This window comes from Bos indicus x Bos taurus, chromosome 6 (genome assembly GCF_003369695.1).
Source record: "Bos indicus x Bos taurus breed Angus x Brahman F1 hybrid chromosome 6, Bos_hybrid_MaternalHap_v2.0, whole genome shotgun sequence".
NCBI lineage: Eukaryota > Metazoa > Chordata > Mammalia > Artiodactyla > Bovidae > Bos > Bos indicus x Bos taurus.
This window is the reverse complement of record NC_040081.1, coordinates 115,805,799-115,831,717: the sequence shown is the minus strand read 5'-3', so window position 1 is coordinate 115,831,717 and position 25,919 is coordinate 115,805,799. Positions and strand designations below refer to the sequence as shown.

General features: G+C 41.6%; 1 protein-coding gene across 3 annotated transcripts; it reads right to left on the bottom strand.

The window, feature by feature from the left end:
* Window positions 1-1,146: 1,146 nt before the first annotated feature.
* HAUS3 (HAUS augmin like complex subunit 3) lies at window positions 1,147-25,919 on the bottom strand. Of its 3 annotated transcripts, XM_027545360.1 has the most exons (7): window positions 25,808-25,919; window positions 24,663-25,021; window positions 23,254-24,300; window positions 21,442-21,881; window positions 19,488-19,716; window positions 2,735-3,035; window positions 1,147-2,280 (listed from the first exon to the last, which is right to left on the bottom strand). In XM_027545360.1, the coding sequence occupies exons 3-6, from the start codon at window positions 24,154-24,156 to the stop codon at window positions 2,781-2,783; spliced, it is 1,827 nt and encodes a 608-aa protein (XP_027401161.1). In that variant the 5' UTR covers window positions 24,157-24,300; window positions 24,663-25,021; window positions 25,808-25,919; the 3' UTR covers window positions 1,147-2,280; window positions 2,735-2,780. The 3 variants fall into 3 exon arrangements, with proteins under 3 accessions (XP_027401161.1, XP_027401162.1, XP_027401163.1); XM_027545361.1 differs by lacking the exons at window positions 1,147-2,280; window positions 25,808-25,919 and adding an exon at window positions 25,747-25,766 and having other exon boundaries at window positions 2,468-3,035; XM_027545362.1 differs by lacking the exons at window positions 1,147-2,280; window positions 2,735-3,035 and adding an exon at window positions 10,742-11,060 and having other exon boundaries at window positions 25,808-25,915.

Here is a 25,919-nt window from a genome sequence, read left to right as displayed (position 1 = left end):
AAAGTTACTACTTACACCAATTATATTAGTCAATACACTGCCAGGGACACAGCAGGTAAGGGATATGGAGACTTAGCAGCAAACATTGGCCCAACAAGTGAAAAACCCTTCACCAATACAATTTCTAATCAATCTTTTAACTGCTCAAAGGAATCTGTATTTAGACAGTTTAGAACATCTCATGCCTCTCACAGTTGGGAGGCTCTGAGCAATCACATGTGGCCGGAAAAACCTATTCAGGCAGGCTAGAGGACTTCCAAAGGAGTTTGTAGGTTGAAACACTATCACACCCAGGAACTTTATTAACTGGAGCTGTAAGTTAACTCTTTTTTTAGAGAGAGGTAGTGGGGGACAGCCCTCCGTAAAGTCAGAGGTGTAGGTGAGAGTACAAAGCAGAAAGTAGGCAGACTCTGGTTTTGGGGGTAGATGCTCGAGAATTTCCAGGGGGACTCCTGAGGCTCGATCCTGCCTTTGCGTATGCCAAGCCTCCTTCCTCATGACCTTTCCTACGGGCGGAGTTCCTCACACTGGCTCCCGGCAGTGATAGACTTCCAGTTGAGCTATTCCAGATCCTGAAAGATGATGCTGTGAAGGTGCTGCACTCAATACGCAGTATGCCGGGAGATGGCTGCCGGCAGACTGTAAAGAAAGCTGAGCGCCGAAGAATTGATGCTTTTGAACTGTGGTGTTGGAGAAGACTTTTGAGAGCCCCTTGGACTGCAAGGAGATCCAACCAGTCCATCCTAAAGGAGGCCAGTCCTGGGTGTTCACTGGAAGGGCTGATGCTAAAGCTGAAACTCCAATACTTTGGCCATTTCACGTGAAGTTGATTCATTGGAAAAGACTCTGATGCTGGGAGGGATTGGGGGCAGGAGGACACGGGGACGACAGAGGATGAGATGGCCGGACGGCATCACCGACTCAATGGACGTGAGTTTGAGTGAACTCCGAGAGTTGGTGATGGACAGGGAGGCCCGGCGTGCTGCGATTCATGGGGTCGCAAAGAGTCAGACACGACTGAGCGACTGAGCTGAACTGAACTGAGAGCCCATGTTCAGGGGGCGAGTAATGCTGAGGAAACAGGAGGATGAAGGGGCAGATAAAAACAGAAGTGACTCCATCACAAGGCTGTGGCAAGGCAGGCGCTAGTTTCATAGCATTCATTTTCGTTTTCCTCAAAGTAACAGAAGAAAAAAGGCAGGGAGAATGGAACAGACTGGTGAAGGGCAGATGTGGGTTTTCTACTACAAGAGATACTTGTTTCCCCAAAGCCCCTCCAAATTAAGAATAAAGATGATGAAAGGCAACAGGGGGTGAGCTCTCGGCCGGCTCCCCGCAGCAAAGCCACGCAGCAGGGGTGCTCATTCAGCCCCGAGCCCAGGGGTCACGGCCCCCAGTGGCCCCGGGGCAGGCCCTTCCTGTCCTTTGGCTTCCAGGTGCCTGGCGGCCTGGGGCAGTGCTGGGCTTGCAGCCATGGCCTTCCTGTCTCCGCCTCCCTCGCCATGTGGCTTCTCTGTGTCTGTGTCCACGTTCCCTTCTGCTCATAAGGACGTCTGTCAGCTTGGCTCAAGCCCACCTAAGGACCTCGTTTTAACTTGACATCTGCAGAGACCCCCGCTTCCAAAGCAGGTTGCACCCGCCAGATGGCATTAGGTAGAACATGCCTTTGGGCAGGACGCAGGTCCACGCACACCAGTCATTCTGGGTCCCTCTCAGAGCGAGTTTCTGGTGTGAGCCAGCGCCTTCCACACCGCCTGGAACCCGCACCCCGAGCCCTGTCACCCCCACCCCCTCCTGTGGTCTGCGCTCTTTCTCTTTTGCCTGTGCCTGCGCCGCCCCCCGCCACGTGGCAGCTCTCTGCCTTTGGTTCTTGCCTGAGGGTTTGCACCACAGTCTGCTCCCGATGACTCCTGGGCCTGGAGATCCTGAGCTGATCCAGGCCTGCAGGGCCACCCTGTGGCCCCGGGGAGAACCGGCTTCCTGCCCCCAGTGGGTCTGGGGGTTCCTGGGGCACCTGTGCTGGGAGAGGAGCTTTGCTCGCTGAGCCAAGGCCGGCTGGGCTCTGAGGAGGCCCCTGCTTCGGCTGCCACCACCCAGTTCTCTGCAAACACCACCTCACTAGGAAACGCAGTCTTTCCTTCCCTTTGGATGAGCCCTGCCGGAGGAGGCACAGCTGTTGCTGTGGGGACAGTGCTCGCTCCTCCGCCCTGCAGGCAGGACCGTCCACGAGTCAACTGTCTTCAGAGCCGCAGTGCTGGGGCGCTCATACACCCCAAACTCCTGTCACAGAGGGAGGGAGAGCAGAAGGGAGGCAGGAAGACGGGAGGCAGAGGGGGAGGAGGGGGGGGGGAGGAGGGGACATATTTAGCATGATTTTTGTAAAAAATAAAAACGGAGTAGCTATGGTCCAGGTTGGAGGAGGAAATGGCAACCCGCTGCAGTATTCTTGCCTGGAGAATCCCATGGACAGAGGAGCTGGCGGGCTGCAGCCCATGGGGTCACAAAGGGTCAGACACGACTGAAGCGACTGAGCACAAGCACACGCAGGGTCCGGGCACCCACAGTGCAGCCAGGAGTCCAGTGTGGATGTGGTTCAGACACTTCCTGCATCGCTGAGAGCTTGCAGTTCTCTGAACTGCATCAAACTCAAGGACACCACCAGCCCTGTTCAAAACACCTGTGAGCAGCGGCCACCTGCAACCTTGCAGCTTCAAAGTCCCCCACTCATACTCACTTAGCTTCTTCCAGCTCCGATCCGGATCCTTGGGAAGCATTTTCTGTCAGCAAGCCACGTGCTGCCTCTCTAGGCCCGCACCTTGTAGGCTGCAGCTCACAGTTCCAGTGCTTGGATCTGGGCTGCACACCCCAAACCAACCCCCAATAAATGCCTCCTGATTACAACCAGGTCTTCGCTCTTGGGCACCGGAGGGAAGAAGCAAGCAACCATTAGGGCTTTCGGTCCTGGGGGCTGACAGCTCTGGCCTCGTCCTGCCTTCTTTTTGGCGCTGGGCTGTTTGCCATGGACATGTGTGACCCTGTGTGGGGTTGAGATTTGACGTCAGATGAAGGAAGTGCATCAGAGAGGCCCCTCCTCCCCTTCCGCACCCTGACCCTGGCCCTGGGAGGACCCCGTGGTCCACACACTTGTGATCTGTGATAAAAACAACATATGGGGGTGGGGATGGGACTAAGTGGGAGCAAAGTTGTGTAAGCTATTTAAACTGTGCATATTAATTCAGAATAGATTATTATAAATTGTTACTTGTTCTGTTACTCACAGAACAACCAATAAGATAATAAAAAATATATGTATATATTCCCTCCTCCCCAGAACAGAAATACTTAAGACAAATAAAAAACAAGTAGCAAAGTTGGTGGAAGTCCTTGTTTCTCAGTAATTACACTAAACATAAGTGTACTGAATTCTCTAATAAAATAAGCCAAAAAAGTGGAGACCACTCAAATGTCTATCAACTGGGGAAGATAACAAAATGTGTATCTATACAATGGAATTTTATCCAGCCAAAAAAGGAATGATGCACTGACATATGCTACAGCATGGATGAACGTTGAACACATTATGCTAAGTGAAAAAAATAGACACAAAGAGCTACGCATCACATGACTGCATTTAGATACATTATTAAATAGGCCATGAAAGCCATATAGCCTATATTAGGTTATTGGGCCATAAAGAAGGATGAGCACCGAAGAATTGATGCTTTTGAACTGTGGTGTTGGAGAAGACTCTTGACAGTCCTTTGGACTGCAAGGAGATCCAACCAGTCCATTCTAAAGGAGACCAGTCCTGAATATTCACTGGAAGGACTGATGCTGAAGCTGAAGCTCCAATACTTTGGCCACCTGATGCGAAGAGCCAGCTCACTAGAAAAGACCGTGATGCTGGGAAAGATCGAAGGCGGGAGGAGAAGGGGACAACAGAGGATGAGATGGTTGGATGGCATCACCAACTCGATGGACATGAGTTTAAACAAGTTCTGGGAGATGGTGAAGGACACGGAAGCCTGGTGTGCTGCAGTCCATGGGGTTACAAGGTCCATGGGATCCATGGGGTCCGACAGCACTGAGTGAACAACATCATTAGTACAGGCAAATCCATGGAGATATTAACCGGCAGATTAATCTGAAGTTGTCAGGGTCTGAGAGGAGGGGGAAATGTGGAGTGCCTGCTAAATGGCCACAGGGTTCCTTATCAGTTCAGTTCAGTTGTTCAGTCGTGTCCGACTCTATGCGACCCCATGGACTGCAGCACGCCATGCTTCCTTGTCCATCACCAACTCCCGGAGCTTGCTCAAAGTCATGTCCACTGAGTCGGTGATGCCATCTAATCGCCTCATTCTGCCTTCAATCTTTCCCAGCTTCAGGGTCTTTTCTAATGAGTCAGTTCTTCACATCAGGTGGCCAAAGTTTTGGAGTTTCAGCTTCAGCATCAGTCCTTCCAGTGAATATTCAGGACTGATTTCCTTTAGGATTGAGTGGTTTGATCTCCTTGCAGTCCAGGGGACTCCCAAGAGTCTTCTCCAACACCACAGTTCAAAAGCATCAGCTTCTCAGACAGATGTGTCTGACACCAGGGGAAAAACGACAGATGTGTGGCCCCTTACTCCACCTGCTGGCTCTCCATCCTCACCCTGTGCTCACCCCTGGCTCTGGCTGGCTGTCCACAAGCCCCGTGGCTGCGGGTTCCCTATTCCAGCACCAGGACGGTCTTCCAGGATTACGGCCTTAATCTTGGCCGGAACCACGGCTCTTCAAAGGGACCCCAGGAGAAGACTGATTCCACTGCTTTTACAGAGAAGCACATCGGAATGTTGGACACTGGGTGGATGGCCTACGCCTGAAGTGAGGTTGCCAGATTTATGTTCTTTCCAGATGAAATGTGGAGCCGCTAGCAACAGGAAACCAGAGATCAAGCCGTAAGCCTTTGGACTGGGAACACTGACTCCAGGACCCGAGACTACCAGAGAACTCCTAACCCTAGGGAATATTAAATAGTGAGCACTCCCACCAAGGAAACCACTTCAATACAAGACCCGGCATCACACAGCTACCAGTAGTACCCTGCGCAGGACACCTCATCCAAACAACAAATAAGACAAAAATACACACTCGATCATCAGCAGGCGGGATTACCGCCTCACTCAGCCCTGCCCATCAGAGGAAAAGCAAAGAAACTCAGCACAAACCCCACCCTGTGTGAAGCTTACACAAACCACTGGACCAACCTTATGAGGGCAGAAACCAAAAGGAAGGAAGATTTCAACCTTAAAGCCTGGGAAAAGGAGACTTCAAACACAATAAGCTTTAAAAATAATAATATGAACAGGCAGAGAAATACTGAACAAATGAAGGAAAAAACTAGAAACACAGAAGTCCAAATAAATGAAGGGGAAATAGGTGAACCACCTGAAGACTTCACAAGCATGATAGTAAAGATGATCAAAACCTTGCAAACAGAATGAAGAAATCACAAGAATTAATTAACAAAGACGCAGAAGAATTAAAGAATAAATGTAGAGAGACAAACATACAATTACTGAAATTAAACATACTCTAGAAGGAATCCGTAGCAGGATATCTGAAGCAAAGAACAGATCAGTGAGCTGGAAGATAAAATGGTGGAAATAACTGCTGAAGAGCAGAATACGGTAAAAAGAATGAAAAGAACTGAGGCTAGTCTCAGAGACCTCTGGAACAAAATTAAATGTGCCAACATTTGACTTATAGGGATCCCGGAAGAAGAAGAGAAAAAGAAAGGGTATGAGAAAAATTTTGAAGAGATTATAGTAGAAAATTTTCCCAATAGGGAAAAGGAAATAGTCAATCAAGTCCAAGGAGAAACACCCCATGCAAATGGAAAGCAAAAGAAAGCTGGAGAAGCAATCCTCATATCAGGCAAAACAGACCTTAAAATAAAAATATTACAAGAGACAAGGACACTACATAATGACCAAAGGATCACTTCAAGAGGAAGACATAACAATTGTAAATATCTATGTACCCAATATAGAAGCACCTCAATACATAAGACAAACACTAATAAGACATAAAAGGAGAAGTTCACAGTAACCTGAATAATGGTAGGAGACTCTAATACCCCACTCACACCAATGGACAGATCATCAAAACAGAAAGTTAATAAGGAAACACAAGTCCTAAATGATATATATTAGATGAGATGGATCTCACTGAAATCTTCAGGACATTCCATCCAAATGCAGAAGAATACACCTTCTTCTCAAGTGCACATGGAACATTCTCCAAGACAGACCACATCTGGAGTCACAAATCAAACCTCAGTAAATTTAAGAAAACTGAAATCGTATCAGGCATCTTTTCCAGCCACAACGCTATGAGACTAGGTATCAATTACAAGAAAAAAACTGTAAAAAACACAAACACATGCAGATGAAACAACAGATTTCCAAGTAACCAAGAGGTTACTGAAGGAATCAAAAGGGAAATCAAAAAATTTCTAGAAAGAAATGACAATGAAAACACGACAAATCAAAACCTATGGGACACAGCAAAAGCAGTTCCAAGAAGGAAGTTTATAGCAATACAATCCTCCCTCAAGAAACAAGAAAAACCTCAAACAGACAACCTAAATTTACACCTAAAACAATTGGGAAAAGAACAACAACAACAACAAACTCCAAAATTAGCAGAAAGAAAGAAATCATGAAGATGAGAGCAGAAATAAATGAAAAGAAATAAAAGAAACAACAGTAAAGATTAATAAAACTAAAAGCTGCTTCTTTGAAAAGATAAAATTGACAAACCTTTAGCCAGACTCGTCAAGGAAAAAAAAGAATCAAGTCAACAAAATTAGAAATGATAAAGAAGAGGTTACAATAGACAATGGAAAAATACAAAGGATTATAAGAGACTATTATGAACAACTACATGGCAATAAAATGGACAAAATGGACAGATTCTTAGAAAAGTTCAATCTTCCAAGACTGAAACAGGAAGAAATAGAAATTATGAACAACCCAATTACAAGCACTGAAATCGAAGCTGTGATCAAAAATCTCCCCCCAAAAAAACAAAAGCCCAGGAGCAGATGGCTTCACAGGAGAATTCTGTCAAACATTTAGAGAAGAGCTGATGCCTATCCTTCTAAAACTCTTCCAAAAAATTGCAGCGGAAGGAGTACTTCCAAACGCAAGACCACCATCACCCTGTTACCAAAATCAGACAAAGACAACACAAAAAAATCTACAGGCCAATATCGCTGATGAACATAGATGCAAAAATCCTCAACAAAACTTTAGCAAACAGAATTCAACAACACATTAAAAAGCTCATACACCATGATCAAGTTGGATTTACTTCAGGGATGCAAGGATTCTTCAATATGCGCAAATCAATCAATGTGATACACCATATTAACAAACTGAAAGATGAAAACCATATAATAATCTTAACAGATACACAAAAAGCCTTTGACAAAACTCAGCACCCATTTATGATTAAAACTCTTCAAAAAATGGGCACAGAAGGAACCTACCTCAACATAGTAAAGGCCATATATGATAAGCCTATAGCAAACATTCTTCTCAATGGTGAAAAACTGAAAGTATTCCCCCTAAGATCAGGAGGAAGACGAGGGTGTCCACTCTCACCACTATTATTCAACATAGTTCTGGAAGTCCTAGCTACAGCAATCAGAGAAGAAAAAGAAATAAAAGGAATCCAGATCAGAAAAGAAGTAAAGCTCTGTTTGCAGATGACATGATACTGTACATAGAAAACCCTAAGGATACTATCAGAAATTTCCTAGAGCTAATCAATGAATTTAGCAGTCACAGGATATAAAATCAATACACAAAAATCACTCGCATTTCTATACACTAACAATGAAAAATCAGAAAGGGAAATTAAGGAATCAATCCCATTCACCATTACAACAAAAAGAATAAAATACCTAGGAATAAACATACCTAAGAAGACAAAAGAACTGTACACAGAAAATTATAAGACACTGATGAAAGAAATCAAAGATGACATAAACAGATGGAGAGATATTCCATGTTCCTGGGTAGGAAGAATCAATATTGTGAAAATGACTGTACTACTAAACGCAATCTACAGATTCAATGCGATCCCTATCAAATTACCAATGGCATTTTTCACAGACCTAGAACAAAAAATTTCACGATTCACATGGAAACACAAAAGACCCCAAACAGTCAAAGCAGTCTTGAAAAAGAAGAATGGAGCTGAAGGAAGCTACCTTCCTGACTTCAGATTATACTACAAAGCTACAGTGATCAAGACAGTATGGTACTGGGACACCAACAGACATATAGACCAATGGAACAAGACAGAAAGCCCAGAAATAAACCCATGCACCTACGGATACCTTATTTTTGACAAAGGAGGCAAGACTATACAATGGGGGCAAAGACAGCCTCTTCAATAAATGGTGCTGGGAAAACTGGACAGTTACATGTGAAAGAATGAAATTAGAACACTTCTTAACAGCATACACAAAGATCAACTCAAAATGGATTAAAGACCTAAATGTAAGACCAGAAACTATAAAACTCTTAGATCAAAATGTAGGCAGAACACTCGATGACATAAATCAAAGCAAGATCCTCTATGACCACCTCCTAGAATAATGGAAATAAAAACTAAAGCAAACAAATGGGACCTGATTAAACTTAAAAGCCTTTTGCACAGCAAAGGAAACTATAAGCAAGGTGAAAAGACAATCCTCAGAATGGGAGAAAATAGCCAATGAAACAACTGACAAAGGATTAATTTCCAAAATATACAAGTAGCTCATACAACTCAATACAAGAAAAACAAACAACCAATCAAAAAGTGGGAAAAGACCTAAAAACACTTTTCTCCAAAGACATACAGATGGCTCACACACACACATGTAAAGAGCTCAACACCTCTCATTATTAAAGAAATGCAAATCAAAACCACAATGAGATTATCACCTCACACCAGTCAGAATGGCCATCATCAAAAAGTGTACAAACAATAAATGCTGGAGAGGGTGTGGAGAAAAGGAACACTCTTGCACTGCTGGTGGGTATGGAAATTGATACAGCCACTATGGAAGACGGTGTGGAGAGTCCTTAAAAAACCAGAAATAAAACCACCATATGATCCAGCAATCCCACTCCTAGGGATATACCCTGCTGCTGCTGCTAAGTCGCTTCAGTCGTGTCCGACTCTGTGTGACACCACAGACGGCAGCCCACCAGGCTCCCCCGTCCCTGGGATTCTACAGGCAAGAACATTGGAGTGGGTTGTCATTTCCTTCTCCAATGCATGAAAGTGAAAAGTGAAAGTGAAGTCACTCAGTTGTGTCCGACCCTCAGCGACCCCATGGACTGCAGCCCCATGGGCTCCTCCATCCATGGGATTTTCCAGGCAACAGTACTGGAGTGGGGTGCCATCGCCTTCTCTGGGCATATACCCTAGGAAACCAAAATTGAAAAGATACATGTATTCCACTGTTCACTGCAGCACTATTTACAACAGCCAGAACACGGAAGCAACCTAGATATCCACTGACAGATGAATGGATAAAGAAGCTGCAGTACATATACACAATGGAATAGTCAACATGAAGTCACTCAGTCGACTCTTCGAGACCCCAAGGACTTTAGCCCACCAGGGTCCTCCATCCATGGGATTCTCCAGGCAAGAGTACTGGAGTGGGTTGCCATTTCCTTCTTCAGGGGATCTTCCCCACCCAGGGATCAAACCCAGGTCTCCCGCATTGTAGGCAGACGCTTTACCATCTGAGCCACCAGAGAATTCAATGGAATAGTACTCAGCCATAAAATGGAACACATTTGAGCCAGTTCTACTTAGGTGGATGAACCTAGAGTCTATTATACAGAGTGAAGTAAGTCAGAAAGATAAATACCATATACTAATGCATAGATGGAGAAGGCAATGGCAACCCACTCCAGTACTCTTAGCTGGAAAATCCCATGGACGGAGGAGCCTGGTAGGCTGCAGTCCATGGGGTCTCAGAGAGTCGGACACGACTGAGCGACTTCACTTTCACTTTTCACTTTCATGTATTGGAGAAGGAAATGGCAACCCACTCCAGTGTTCTTGCCTGGAGAATCCCAAGGACAGCAGAGCCTGGTGGCTGCTGTCTATGGGGTCGCACAGAGTCGGACATGACTGAGGTGACTTAGCAGCAGCAGCAGCAGCAGCAGCAATGCATATATACAGAATCTAGAAAAATGGTACTGAAAAATTTATTTGCAGGGCAGCAATGGAGAAACAGACATAGAGAACAGAGTTCTGGACATGGGGAGAGGGGAGGAGAGGGTGAGATGTACGGAGAGAGCAACATGGAAACTTACATTACCATATGTAAAACAGATAGCCAATGGGAATTTGCTATATGTCTCAGGAAACTCAAACAGGAGCTCTGTATCAACAGAGAGGGGTGGGATGGGAGGGAGATGCGGGGCAGTTTCAAAAGGAAGGGGATATATGTAAACCTATGGCTGATTCATGTTGAGGTTTGACAGAAAACAACAAAATTCTGTAAAGCAATTATTAAAAAATAAATAAAATTTTTTTAAAAAAAGGTTACCAGGAATAAGTGCCACAAAGCAAATTCTCAAGGTATAAAAAGCACTGGTACTCTGAACAAACATATAAGAAATAAACCAAATTGATATAATACTCAAAATTCATTAAATGAAATGGTTCATCGACCTCAGACTTAAAATTTTCATAATGTTTATTATCTGTATTCTTCTCCTAAATATGTAAAGCACATGCAGTGAAGATTTCATTTTTGGCAATTTTCAGTCTTCAAGACCAATGGTCTTAATCTTTGATTGGTTTTCTAAGTTCTCCACAATATTTTTCAGATAATCTTCATCTTTTAAAAAATATACATATAATTCTCTTTCCACTTGATGCAGCTTATTAGATGCCAAAAGTTTTCTTTTTGTCTTCACATCAGCAAAAATATCAGTAAGAAGATGATTCAGTTTATTTAGCTGAGATTCAACTTGATGAAACTGCTCCGTTAACTCCTAAAAGGAAAGTAATAATGCTTTTTAATTCAAAATCACTATTCATAATACCAATCATAAATCTTAAATGTAATTTACGTAGGAAGAATCTAAATGATATAATGACTATTCCCACAACCTCAACCATAAAAGACCTCAATTAAAAATCCATAGCAGGATTAACAAAAAGTCTACGTGAGATCCATTGAAACAACTTCTGCAGGCAAGTTTAAGTGATTCAAAGCAAACTCCTACTCCCTGAAGAGTATTTGATATGCAAACTGTTCTGCATATTTATACGTTCAACAAGTATTCTGAATGCCTACCTTATACCATGCATTGTTTTAGAGTCTACAACTATAAAAATGAACACCAAAAAAAAAAAAAAAGAACACAATTTCCTTCATGGAACTTAACACTCTGCCAAAGCAATCAAACCTTGTTTTAGCCTAACCTGTTTACTCCAGACATCAGAGGTACTGATAAAACCTTGAAATGAAGCAATTACCAATATAAAGTAATTGTCTTAATCTGGATTTTTCTTTTTTCACACTGTTACAGAAGATGGAATTACACGTAACATTCAACTATCCTGATTTACCATGTAATTCTTCTCAAAAACCTAAACATTCTGGACCCCCCACATTTGATAACTGAAATTCCTCACTTCTTAACATTAAAAGCAGCTTAGGTTTTCTAACCATCAGCCAGTAGTATCAAAGAGGTTCTCAGACAATCTGTAGCTATAACTACACCTCAACCTTCGACCACTTCTCAGAATGATCCACAGTATGGTAATCACCTGATGCTTGCTGTGAATAGATTCCTATACCTCACTCCACACTAAATCACTCTGCAACAAAGCCAGAAGTCACATTTCAACAGGCTCCCTGGTGATTTTAATGTACAAGTTCAAGAGTACTAGCTTGTCATACACATGTCATAAATGCCAGCTCCAAAGAGCAGTACTTCTTAAACTACAGTAAAAAAAAAAAAAAAAATCAAGTGGTATCCACAGTAAGTGGCCTCTGAGGAAAAACCCTGTAAACTGGAAAACAGTGAGAAATATCTCACCTTTAACTCCAATACTAAAGATCTTAATAGTTACTAAAATAATACTACAAATACTGAAAAATATTCAACTTTATTAATAAAAATGAAAGTCAAAATTCATATGGATGACATTTTGTATCTCACTGGGCTAGGAAAAAATGTAAAATAATGATACCCAATGACAATTATAGTAAAATCACCATATTTTAGTGATTTTAGAATGGACTCTTTCACACTTTAACATAACTGAAATCAATATGCACTGTATAATTAAGAGCATCATGTAACTGTTATTGACCAGACAGTCATAAGAAGCACTTTATCATATATATAACACCCCACACTGCTTCCCTAGTGGCTCAGATGGTAAAGTGTCTGTCCGCAATGCAGGAGACCCGGGTTCGATCCCTGGGTTGGGAAGATTCCCAGGAGAAGGAAATGGCAGCCCACTCCAGTATTCTTGCCTGGAAAATGCCATGGACCTCGGAGCCCAGTAGGTTACTGTTCATGGGGTCGCAAAGAGTCGGACACGACTGAGCGACTTCACTTCACTTCACTGCAAGACCTGCAGGGTCTTAGTTCCCCAACCAGGGATCAAAGCCATGCCCCTGCACTGGAAGCGTGGAGTCCTAACCACTGCCACGCCAGGGGATTCCAGCACCTTTTTTGAAAATTCTTACTGTGCTTAAGACACACAGCACGAGGTCTCCCCTCCTAACGAACCCAAGGGCGCAGCACTGCACTGTTAGCTGTTAGCACAATGTTGCATAGCAGATGCTAGGACTTGTTCCCTTCGCCTGAAGTGAGACTTGACGCCTACTGATGAACAACTGTCCATCACCGGCAACCACCACTGTACTCTGTGCTTCTAACGAGTCTATTTTAGATGGCCCACAGTAAGTGGAATCATGCGCTGTTTCTTGGGACTAGCTTATTTTCACTTAGCATAATCTCCTCAAGGTTCATTCATGTTGTGGTATTCTGAGGTTTTTTTAAGGCTGAATAATATTTCACTGTATGTATATACTACATTTTCTTTTTCCATTCCTCCATAGATGGACGTTTAGGTTTTTTCTACAGCTTAGCTATTACAAGTAGGACTGCAATGAACATGTGAGTGGAGACATCTCTTTAATATCCTATTTTTATTTCCTCTGGATGAATACCCAGAAGGAGGATTACAGGATCATACAGTAGTTCTATTTTAATTTTTTTGAGGAAATTCCATACCGTTTTCCACAGCAGCTTCACCATTTTGCACTCCCACCGATAATGTACCAGGGCTCCAATGTCCCCACACCCTCACCAACACTACTCTTTTGGTTTTTTGATAATAGTCATAATAGGTGTAAGGTGATATCTCAACTGTGGTTTTGCCTTGCATTTCTCTGATAATTAGTGACACCGAGCAACTACTCATAATAAACCTGTTGGCCATTTATATATCTTCTTTAGAGAAATGTCTATTCAAGTCCTTAGCCCATTTTAAAATTAGGTCATTTAGTTTTTTGCCTTTTCATACTGTTCATGGGGTTCTTGAGGCAAGAATACTGGAGTGGTCTGCCATTCCCATTTCCAGTGGACCACATTTTATCAGTCAAAGTAAAGAGGAACTAAAGAGCCTCCTGAGGAGGGTGAAAGAAGAGAGTGAAAAAGCTGGCTTAAAACTCAACATTCAAAAAACTAAGATCATGGCATAAGCCCCCATCAGTTCAGTTCAGTCGCTCAGTCGTGTCTGACTCTGCGACCCCATGAATCGCAGCACGCCAGGCCTCCCTGTCCATCACCAACTCCAGGAGTTCACCCAAACTCATGTGCATCGAGTTGGTGATGCCATCCAGCCATCTCATCCTCTGTTGTCCCCTTTTCCTCCTGCCCCCAATCCCTCCCAGCATCAGAGTCTTTTCCAATGAGTCAACTCTTTGCATGAGGTGGCCAAAGTACTGGAGTTTCAGTTTTAGCATCATTCCTTCCAAGGAACACCCAGGGCTGATCTCCTTTAGAATGGACTGGCTGGATCTCCTTGCAGTCCAAGGGATTCTCAAGAGTCTTCTCCAACACCACAGTTCAAAAGCATCAATTCTTTGGCGCTCAGCTTTCTTTACAGTCCAACTCTCACATCCATACATGACCACTGGAAAAACCATAGCCTTTGCCATTTGTTGGCAAAGTAATGTCTCTGCTTTTGAATATGCTATCTATGTTGGTCATAACTTTCCTTCCAAGGAGTAAGCGTCTTTTAATTTCATGGCTGCAGTCACCATCTGCAGTGATTTTGGAGCCCAAAAAAATAAAGTCTGACACTGTTTCCCCATCTATTTCCCAGGAAGTGATGGGACCAGATGCCATGATCTTCGTTTTCTGAATGTTGAGCTTTAAGCCAACTTTTTCACTCTCCTTTTTCACTTTCATCAAGAGGCTTTTTAGTTCCTCTTCACTTTCTGCCATAAGGGTGGTGTCATCTGCATATGTGAGGTTATTGATATTTCTCCCGGCAATCTTGATTCCAGCTTGTGCTTCTTCTAGTCCAGGGTTTCTCATAATATACTCTGCATATAAATTAAATAAGCAGGGTGACAATATATAGCCTTGACGTACTCACTTCATGGCAAATAGAAGAGGAAAAAACGGAAATTGACAGATTTTCTTGGGCCCCAAAATCACTGCAGATGGTAACCGCAGCCAAGAAATGAAAAGACCCTTGTTCCTTGGAAGGAAAGCTATGACAAACCTAGAGAGTGTATTAAAAAGCAGAGACATCACTTGGCTGATCAAAGTCCATATAGTCAAAGCTGTGTTCCAGTAGTCATGTACAGATGTGAGAGTTGGACCATAAAGAAAGCTGAGCGCCGAAGAATTGATGCTTTCGAATTGTGGTGCTGGAGAAGATTCTTGAGAGTCCTTGGACAGCAAGGAGATCAAACCAGTCAACCCTAAAGAAAATCAACTGTGAATATTCACTGGAAGGATTGATGCTGAAACTATAGCTCCTACACTCTGGCCACTTGATGTGAAGAGCCGACTCACTGGAAAAGACCCTGAAGCTGGAAAGACTGAGGGCAGGAGAAGTGGGAGACAGAGAATAAGACGGCTGGATAGCATCACTGACTCAGTGGACATGAATTTGAGCAAATTCCGGGAGACAGCTGAGGGCAGAGGAGTCTGGTGTGCCGTAGTCCATGGGGTTGCAGAGTCAGAAATGACTTACCGACTGAACAATAAGTTTTTTGCTATCACCAACACTGTTTATGTACAGTGTGGAAAAACACAAAAAATACTTTGAGTCAAGAAATAACATAGAAATGGACACTGAATGTGAAGTTTCAGAAATACCTTAATCATTTTAATTGGCTTTTTCCTTTTAATGTATATTCCTAAGGGATATGATAAAAACCTATGTCTATCACACCTAAAAGATATCTTCTAATAGGTATGAGATAAAAATTCTAAATAAGAAAGTGCTGTGTCAGTTTAAATGAAAATGCTTTTTCTTTCTTAGAAACTCGTGAAATTATGGTGTATCATATGATAAATGGTGTCTAGTAGACATTCAAATAGCTGGTGACATTTTAAATAGGTAAACTCCTTTGAAAAGCAATATGGCAGTATCAAAAGCTAAAAAATAATGTGTATAACCCAAGAAACCTCATAATTCTATACTATCTCTAAGAGTTCATCCAAATGGTGGACTGGTTACAGAAATTATGACATAGTAATTAAATCAATAGAGTATTATAAACATTAAAAATTAAAATTATTGTAGCATGGAAATGTTTATTTCATAACGCTAAATAAAAAGGAAAATATAAAAAATACATAAGGAAAAAAGCATCTACTTTGCAAATACTAACCAAAAGAAAAATAGCATAGGAATATTAATATTGGACAAGAGAAAATTAAGACAAAAAGCACAATACAGGGTCATTATATAATGCTAAACAGTTAAATCACTGCAATTTAAATCCACCAGGATAATAATTCACTGCAATTTTAAACTTGGATGTAACTTATAAAATAGACTCAAATATAAATAAAAACTGATAGAACTACAATGAGAAATTTTCAAATCCACCATCATAGGATTTTTAAATAATTATTTAAAAGATCAAGAAGATAGAATCAGTAATAGGAAACTTTAAAAAACTAATCACAAGTATCACTTCATATCCATGAGGATGACTATTACATACTTTTTTAAAAGGGAAAATAACAACTGTAGGTGAGGACATGTATAAACTAGAACCCTGGTACAGCTGCTGGGTAATGTCAGACAGATTCTCAAAAAGTTAAACACAGGCTTACCATGATTCAGCATTCACTCGTAGGCATATACGCAAAAGGAATGAAAACAGGGACTCAAATTCGTGTACAACGTTCACAGCAGCATTATATACAACAGATAAAAGGTGTAAACAACTCAAGTGTCTATGAACAGATGAACAGTTAAACAGATAAAATGTGATGATAAAACACAGATGAACAGATAAAATGTGGTATATACAGACAACAGAATACTCAGCACCAAAAAGGAATGAAATTCTCACACCTGATGCAATATGGATGATACTTAAGGATATTATGCTGAGATAAGCCAAAGACAAAAGGAAAATATTATTATATGATTCTACTTTTATAAGATAACTACAGTAGGCAAATTTATAGAGACAGAAAATGGAATAGAGACTACCAGGGATGGGGAAAAGAAGGAATGGAGAATTAATATTTAACAGGCACAGAGTTCAGCCCATGTGGGATGAGAAAAGTTCTGCAAGTAAATGGTGACACGGCTGCATGACACTGCAAATGTTCTTAACGTCATCATAACTGCACACATTAAAAAGGTTAAAAGTGTAAATTTTACATTTTGTATATTTTATAATAAAAAATTATTTTAAAAACGAATCATAAGCTGTCTTATTTCAAGAAAAGATAACGTAGTTATTCAGATCAATTCTTCCATAGGAAAAAATGTAAAAAGTGAAATGAAGTATTTTAAAGAGTCAAACAAAGCAAAATCTTCTAGGACTTCCCTGGTGATCCAGTGATTAAAAATCCACCTTACAATGCAGGGGACACAGATTCGATGCCTGGTCAGGGAACTAAGATCCCACATGCCACGGGGCAACTAGAGAGTGCATGGCACAACTAAAGAGCCTCTGTTCACCGCAACGAGGAAAAGCCCACGCACCACAACAGAAGACCCAGCGCAGCAACAACAAAAAACAAAACCCCAAAGCTTCCTGAAACCAACAAAGAGAGAACAAGACTTTAAAAGACTACAAATCCATAAAATGATGCAGACTGGTAAGAGACCCCAGAAGCTGCTTTACTCAATCGCTAATCTTGAAAAAACAGAATCCATGATTCCTGACACTGACAAGAGGAGTGGTGAAGTCCAAGGTCCATAGAAGGTAGGAAGTCAAACAGGAGACTGTCTTTGTAATAAACTAAGGACACCAACAATCTTAAGATCAGGATGGCCAGAGCAGGAAGAGCCCTTGGTTAGAATCACAGTCCAGACAGGAATCATCTGTTGTTGTTCAGTCACTCAGTCGTGTCAAATTCCTTGCAACCCAAGGGACTGTAGCATGCCAGGCTTCCCTGTCCTTCACCATTTCTCCCAGAGCTTACTCAAACTCATGCCCATTGAGTCGGCGATGCCATCCAACCATCTCGTCCTCCAAAACAGACTTTGAACCCAGCTTATGGTTCAGAACTGGCAGTGCTCTTAATATCTAAGCGAGCATACACGAAGGCAAAAGACGTTTAAGGAGGGTCTTTTATGTATTTTAATGTATGAGAGTCCTTTCACCAGAAAGATACTGATGTTAAATTTGGATGCCTCAATAAGTGGTAATGGGACAATCTGGTTATTCACGGGGGAAAATAACAATAAAATTAGAACTCTATTTCTCATGTCACAAACTCCTGGTGGATTAAAGAACTGAACTAGAACAGCATAAACTTTTAAGATAAAGTAAAAGGGACTGTCATTACTATGTTAAGGGCAAACTTTCACAAGATATAAAAAAGGGCAAACCATAAGAGTGATAAATTACATCAAAATTGAAATCTTAAAAAAAAAGTCAAAAACTAACAGGTAACAATAAAAAAGAAAAAAACAAGACACAAATAGGGAGCAAACACATGCAGCACACATCACTGACAAATGGCTGGCGTTTGAAATGCGTGAAAGAACTCCTCCCGAACGGGGCTCAACCGCCACGATCATCAGAGACATGCCAATCGTAACCTCAACGGCACGCTATTTTATATCTTTGCAGAGTGAGAAAACTATAAATGCAAATAGCACTATGTGATGAAAAAAACATCGTAAAAGAGCATCTCTCAAACACTGCTGGTACAATATGGTACAACCACTTCCAAAATCAGTTTGATGTATTATGTAAAACAGAACCTGTTATTCAGCAATTCCACTCCTATGTGAGGTGACAGGGAGAGAGAGACATGCATCTGTAAGACATGCAGCAAGGCTATCCACATCAGTATGATCTACAACAGCAAGAACTGGAAATAATCTAAATGTCTGTCAACAGAACAGGTAATTAGACTGTGGAATTTCACATAAGGGAATACTAACTATACAAAAGAGAAAACTATAAACGAGCTATAAATGAGCTACGTTTTACAAATACCCACATGGATAAAACCCAAAATCATATTAAGAAACAAGCAAGTTACTGAAGAATATATATAATACAATCTATATAAAGTTCAGAAACATACAAAACTAACACACAGTCTGTATTATAAATAAAAGAAAGCAAATGACAAATCTTAGCATAGTTCCTCCCTGAAAAAAGAGAGGAGAATGCTATTAGAAAGTGAAAGTGAAGTCTCTTGGTCATGTCCGACTCTTTGCGACCCCATGGACTGTAGCCTATCAGGCTCCTCCGTCCATGGGATTTTCCAGGCAAGAGTGCTGGAGTGGACTGCCATTTCCTTCTCCAGGGGATCTTCCGGACGACCCAGGAATCGAACCCGGGTCCCCCGCATTGCAGGCAGACGCTTTACCGTCTGAGCCACCAGGGAAGCCTATTAGAAGGAGCTGCTATTACTAGGGTACACAGAATTTTAAAGATATAAAAGCTATCCTCTGTGTGTTAAAATAAGTGAAAAAAAAAACAGGGATGGTGTTTTTTTTTTTTAATTCTTACCATAAACATTACATATCCTTTCATATCTGAAATATTTAATCAATTTTAAAAACTTCGACCAAAACTACTTGAAAAATATATGTGAATAAAAATGAGATATAAAAATGTTACTATCAGGGAAATGGGGTAATATTTTCTTCATGTTAACATTTTCTTTAGTATCTTTTACAATGAACATTTTTTTTAAGCATTTTTAATTACCAGGGTAAGCACCTACCTGATCACTAAGCAAAAGCTGATTTCCTCCTTGATACAAAGCTTCACAAAGCATGTTCACATCACTGTTTAGTTTGGACAGAAAGAAAGAATGTTCTTGAGCAGATCCTGCCAACTGCTCTTGTACCAAAGAAACCTCCTGTTTTAATTTCTCAGCTACTTCTTCCAGGTTTCCATGGGTTATAAACAATTCTTTTTTCTTATTCTCTCCTTCTAAAAGTTGATAAAGCCTAAAATGTAGAAATAAAAATTAGAAGAAATTCTTAAGTCAGTACAGTTTTCAAAATTATAACCCACTATATTGGGGTATCTTTGGGAAAGCTAACAATTGTAAATATTAATCAAACAATTAAAAACTTTCCAACTACAATACTATCTCATTACAGAAATACATATTCTAATTATCGTATCTGAATTCCCAGTTTTCCCATCTTCCAAGTTTTAGACATAAAATTCTTTTTGACTTTAACTGCCACTAACCTACTTCAATTAAAGTACCCTTCAGAGATACTGCCCTAGAGAACACTTCTTTCACAGAACACAACTATGAGGCAGCAGAAACGGCAAAGAACTTGAAACAGAAGACTGAGGTCTGACGCTGGCTGTCATGTAAGACCTAAGTCAAGTCAACCTTTGAGATTTAATTTTCACGTCTAACATCTACCTAATTTTAAAGGACTGTGGTAGACTTAAAAGAGAAAAACTGAAAATACAAGCTACATAAATATTAATAGTAAACTTGCTACTCCAGTCATGTCTACATTTGCTTGACAAATTAAATTCCTAATGAGCCAAGAGGCCATTGTAATACTTCAAACATTAATGGCAGAAAAGTCCTACAGTACAAATGGAAAAATGTGAGGCAGCACCTTCTACACATATATGACAAAAAGTATCTGTTCTTAGTCTTCCTGAAACTGGTTCAAAGTGAAAAGTAGTGAAAGTGTTAGTTGCTGAGTTGTGTCCAACTCTTTGTGACTCCATGGACTCAGCCTGCCAAGTTCCTCTGTCCATGGAATTCACAAGAATATGGGAGTAAGAAGCCATTCCCGTCTCCAAGGGATCTTCTGAACCCAGGGATCGAACCCAGGACTCCTGCACGGCAGGCAAATTCTTCACCATCTGAGCCCCAAGGAAGCCCCAAACCAGTTCAAGCCCAAGGCTAATTCTCTTCTTGTGGAATGTGACCACACAATTCCAGGGGGCACCATTCACACAGAATCATGATTTCAACGCCACCTTCTAAAACTGCAATGACATAGCCCTATCCATGCCCTTCATTTCATTAATAAGAATAAAAAGTATTAGATGATTTTCTTTTAGTCTAGAGAAAAAGCAGCAGAATCCAGATTTTTGAGTCCTTTTACTACTTTAGCTGTTCAACTTCAGTATCTCCATACCATTAATTGCTCAGACATCCAGAAGAGACCAGAAGCTAGCAGTCATCCTTACTGATTCACCTGACTAGATGCAAAAATGAAGTCTTCTCTCCTCCCTACCACCGCCTTCTCCAAATGCAATCAATTCTCTGATCAGCAATACTTGCTATACATCAAGATGCATTCAAACTTCCTGCTAGAGTTAGCCTCCTGCCCCAAATCTAAAAATATCTAAATAATAGCATCCAAACATGAATAAAAGCCTTGTATTGTATATTTTCAATTCTCCAAACCATCCACCTCACCTCTAAACCAGCTACTTCTAGATCTAACGTAAATGAAAAAGGTTAGCCTTCAATTTAAAAAAAATTTTAAGAAATTAAATTAACTGAGGAATTGGGGAAAAAAAAAATTAAAAGAAACACAGACCCATATAACAGAAAGGTGGAAGAATACAAACGCCAAAAATGAAGTACAAAGAACTTTTTAAACTTTCACAAATTTTAGTTCAAACTCTAGTACTTAACAAAAACAAACAGAAAAATAATTACTCACTAAAGAAACAAAGAAACTTACCTATGAGTAGAATAATCCTTGGTATCAATGGTATTCCTTGGATTTATCTGCTGAGATACTGATGGATCTGTTAGCATTTCTAATCGCTGGTGGAACATCAAATTACTTTGCTTAAGTAGGTGAACCAAGTTTTCCAGCTGACGATATATGTCCCAATGCTTTCTCAATTCAATTTCATATGATAAATGAAGAAGTTCAAATGATGCCTTTTGCTTTATCAACTGATTTAAAACCAACTCTTGTCTTTCTGTGTAATAGTCTTGTTTAGCAATCTGTCGATCAAAATCTCCCTTTACAACTGGCATATTCAATAACTGGGCATTCTCTTTTACCATAGCAGGCAAAATTTTGTCTTTTATATGAGTGATTTGTTCTTCAAGTTTCAGAATTTCACTGTTCAAGCTAGAAATTTTAGCATCCAAATTATCTTTGCCAAGAGCCTACACAAAGAAAACAATTACATTTCAAACTGTAAATACAAAGTAGGAATAGTTTTTAAATTATTTTCACTTTCCATTTTAGGTTATCAGATAACATATTCACTAATAGAAACTTGTTTTGTATTAACAAAAGCCAAAAACCCAGTTTAAAATGGCACAGAGAAGATGAAACCAAGGGTAAAGCCATTATGAACTGCTAAATTTTAATGCTATTACTACTATGTAAAATACTATACACATAAATGGCTACCAAAACAGATTTTTTTGGTCAAGTTCATCTTAAAAAAAAAATCACCCATTACCACACTACTTACCAAACACTAACGTATGCTATTTATGCTTTTCTTAAAATAATCTCAGTAGCTGTTCTCCCACCCTGCTTGTTGACTTTAGAACTTCTACAGAATGACAGTACTTCACACATCATTCTGAAGTTTGAGACAATTATAGGTATATAGCTTCAGAAAAGCTCTTTTTACTCAACTATCTACTGATTACATGACCAGGAAAGCAAGCTACCCAAGAGTGCAAGTAGATATCTTTAATACATTTGTACATTCTTTAAAAACAATCAAGAGTTTCAATCCACTGAATTGGATTTCATTAGCACCATCCTCTGGTCAGAGCAAATAAGGCAGACTACCTATAACAGCAATAAGGCTCTCTACTCATTCATCATAAAAAAGACGTCAGCCTTATCTGTGTATGAACCAACAAAGAATACAAAAGTACTTTTGAAAATGAGCTAGATAATGTGGTTGGGTTATAATTATTATTTCTCCCCTCCACTAAGATTTATTTGTGTGAAACAATAACACATACCACAACACTGAACAGAAAATAAAATGTAATTACTTACTACATCCCCTTTCTAAAGTACTTTACTATCAGCATGTGTTAGTCACTCAGTTGTGTCCAGCTATTTGCAACCCCATAGACTATAGCCGTGGAGAAGGCAATGGCAAGCCACTCCAGTACTCTTGCCCGGAAAAATCCCATGGATGGAGGAGCCTGGTAGGCTGCAGTCCATGTGGTCGAGAAGAGTCAGACACGACTGAGCGACTTCACTTTCACTTTCCACTTTCATGCATTGGAGAAGGAAATGGCAACCCACTCCAGTGTTCTTGCCTGGAGAATCCCAGGGACGGGGGAGCCTGGTGGGCTGCCATCTATGGGGTTGCACAGAGTTGGACACGACTGAAGCAACTTAGCAGCAGCAGCAGCAGACTATAGCCCACCAGCTCCTCCTATGGAATTCTCCAGGCAAGAATACTGTAGTGGGTTGCCATTCCCTTCTCCAGGGGATCTCCCAATATTATTTCGTAATTAACAACAACTTAAATATGAATCCAGTCTCATTTCTCACGCTTACCTTGCTAGTGAGGCTATGAAGATTCTCCTCTGCCCACTTTATACTTGACTTTAGGCTCAAATTATTTGCTTTCAAGTGAATTAACTGATGTTGAGCACAAATGTATGCCAGCTGCAGCCTACCCATTTCTAGCCGTCTCTCCTCAAGAACTTCTTGATTATCACAAATAGATGGTGCCTGCATATCTAAAAGTTGAAAATTTTCTTCATTTGAACTTTCAACTACTTCATGTATACCCTGAAAGAACTGTTTTTTGGTATATAAGGTTAATGCTGCCGTACTTTGCTCTTCTTGGCTTAGATAGTTTTGCAATGAAAACTGAGATAAAAACACCAGTGGATTTGTTCCTTGATCCAAATTAGACCGTCTGAAGAACATCATTAACTTTGCAACTCCATCAGTAAGAGTGTGAAGTTCATTACTGATCTTGTTATTTGTAGCATTTAGAATTCCTTGACTCTGTTTCAGCTTTTTATTGGTTTCTTCCTCTTTAGCATTTAATCTCAGAGATTTGTGACTAGTTACTGAAGCCATCAACTGGCATTTATTACGTCGCTGAATTTTTAGGTTCTTTAATTTCTGCAGAGTTTGAACCTCATCCTCTAATTTCTCTAGCTCTTTGTCATTCAAGGTAGGTGTCTTCAAATCAGAAGTTTTACAAGTTTTTAGAACTTCATCCAATGCTGCTCCTTCTAGGATGGGCTTGCCTGATTTTTGAAGAATGCTAAAAGCTTCCAATTCCTCTTCAGACAATATGTTCTGTTCATTCACATTCCCACAAAACCACTTCAAAAATGGTTCATTTTCAACGAACAACCAGTCAAAATCTTCCCCATTAAGAATATCAGCTTTGGGATAATCAATTTTTTTTAATGTTTCTACAAATTCTTTTCCACAGCTCATGGTTTAACTACCCAAAATTTTGTAACTGATAAGGTTTTAATGGTGTTGATATTTAGAAAATAAGTCCAATACATACAAAACTAATTTTATGTTAAGTCCATAGAGAAGGGGGAAAAATATTTTTAGAATCTATAATAATTTATCCTACAGGGGGGAAAAAAAAAACAAGTATTAGACCACAAAATAAGGCGACTCTATCTTTAAAGTATTGATAAATATCACATGATATTTGGGAACTATCTAACCCAGAGATAGTTGTAGCTGAAAAGTCTGACAAAGAGAAATAATTAGAGTATTACTCAGAACGCTGAAACAGTCATGAAAGGCTAATTAACAAGAAAATCTTATTTTTTCCAAAGATCAGCAAGTCCGTTTTTAATTCAAAATAGATGGATCTAAATAGATCCACGCCATCACGTGACTAAGCAGCCTCTTTTCCCTATCCTTTCCGAGAAGACAGAAATAAACATGGTCAGATATTGAGGACCAGTCAACTGAATATTTACCTGAATGACTCAGTCAGCAGCCGCATTCACGCAAAAACCAAAGTCAGACACGACCAACCTAGTGCAGAGAAAACTAGGCTTAAGAACCACCGCCGACTTGAACCAAAGGACTCAGCAGTCCTTAAACAAAGGTATTTCAGGCGTTTGTTATTTTCAGCACAGGGACCACTGAATAATCCACGCTGCGAACTCCAGCGACGGGAACAAGAGGTTCAGAGGAGGGACCCAGAAATTTGCGGCACTCTGTGATTCTGTGTCATTCAGCGATGAACGATCGGTGTGCGCGTCAATAAAATACTCGTCCACAGAGACGGCCCAGTCGGCGCGACAAACTGCACAAACCTTAAGCGGGTCAATTCCTAAAAGAAATCAGTGAACAGTCACTGGAAGGACTGATGTTGAAGCTGAAACTCCAATACTTTGGCCACCTGATGCGAAAAACTGACTCATTTGAAAAGACCCTGATGCTGGCAAAACTTGAAGGCAGGAGGAGAAGGGGAGACAGAGCATGGATGGCATCACCGACTCGACAAACATGAGTCTGAGTAAATTCCGGGAGTTGGTGCTGCAAAGGGAATCCTGGCGTGCTGCAACCCATGGGGTCGCAAAGAGTCGGACACGACTGAATGACTAAACTGAACTGACTAAGCGGGTGCCTGCCGGCCGGCGGGGTTGGAGTGCGCCCCCCGCATCCCAGCAGAGCCTCCAGGGCCCAGCGGCCTGGGGCCCCGAGAGCCGCGCCCCCCGCCACACCCCACCCTCACTGGAACCCCGTTTCCCGCCGCGCCCCTCGCCTCGATAACCCCACTAGAGTCCGGCTCCCCGCCGGCACTAGAGTCCCCAGTCTTCCGCCGCGCCCCTCGCCCCTCCCGCCGCCCCCCTCATCCGCAGTGGAGCCCTCAGTCTCCCGCCGCTGAGCCCCTCGTCCCTCCGGCCGCCCCTCGACCGCACTGGAGTCCCCAGCCTCTCCGGTAGCTCTCCCCGCCCCCTCCTCCTGAGGACCGCGACTGCGCTGAGCGGGAAACTACTCGCGCGCCCGAAAGACGCCCCCAGGGGCGCCCGGAAAGAAGACGCAGCCGCTGACCCGCGCCGCTCCCACCGTCCCACCGCCCGCCTGAGAGAACTGCGAGTCCGTTGCCGCTCACCTCAGGAAGCTCGGCTCGCGCCCCTCAGAAGCCCGCCGCCGCCCAACCTCGCAAGGCCTCATGGGACGCCCACTCCCGCGCAAACGACCAAAACCCGGCTGGTAGGCGACAG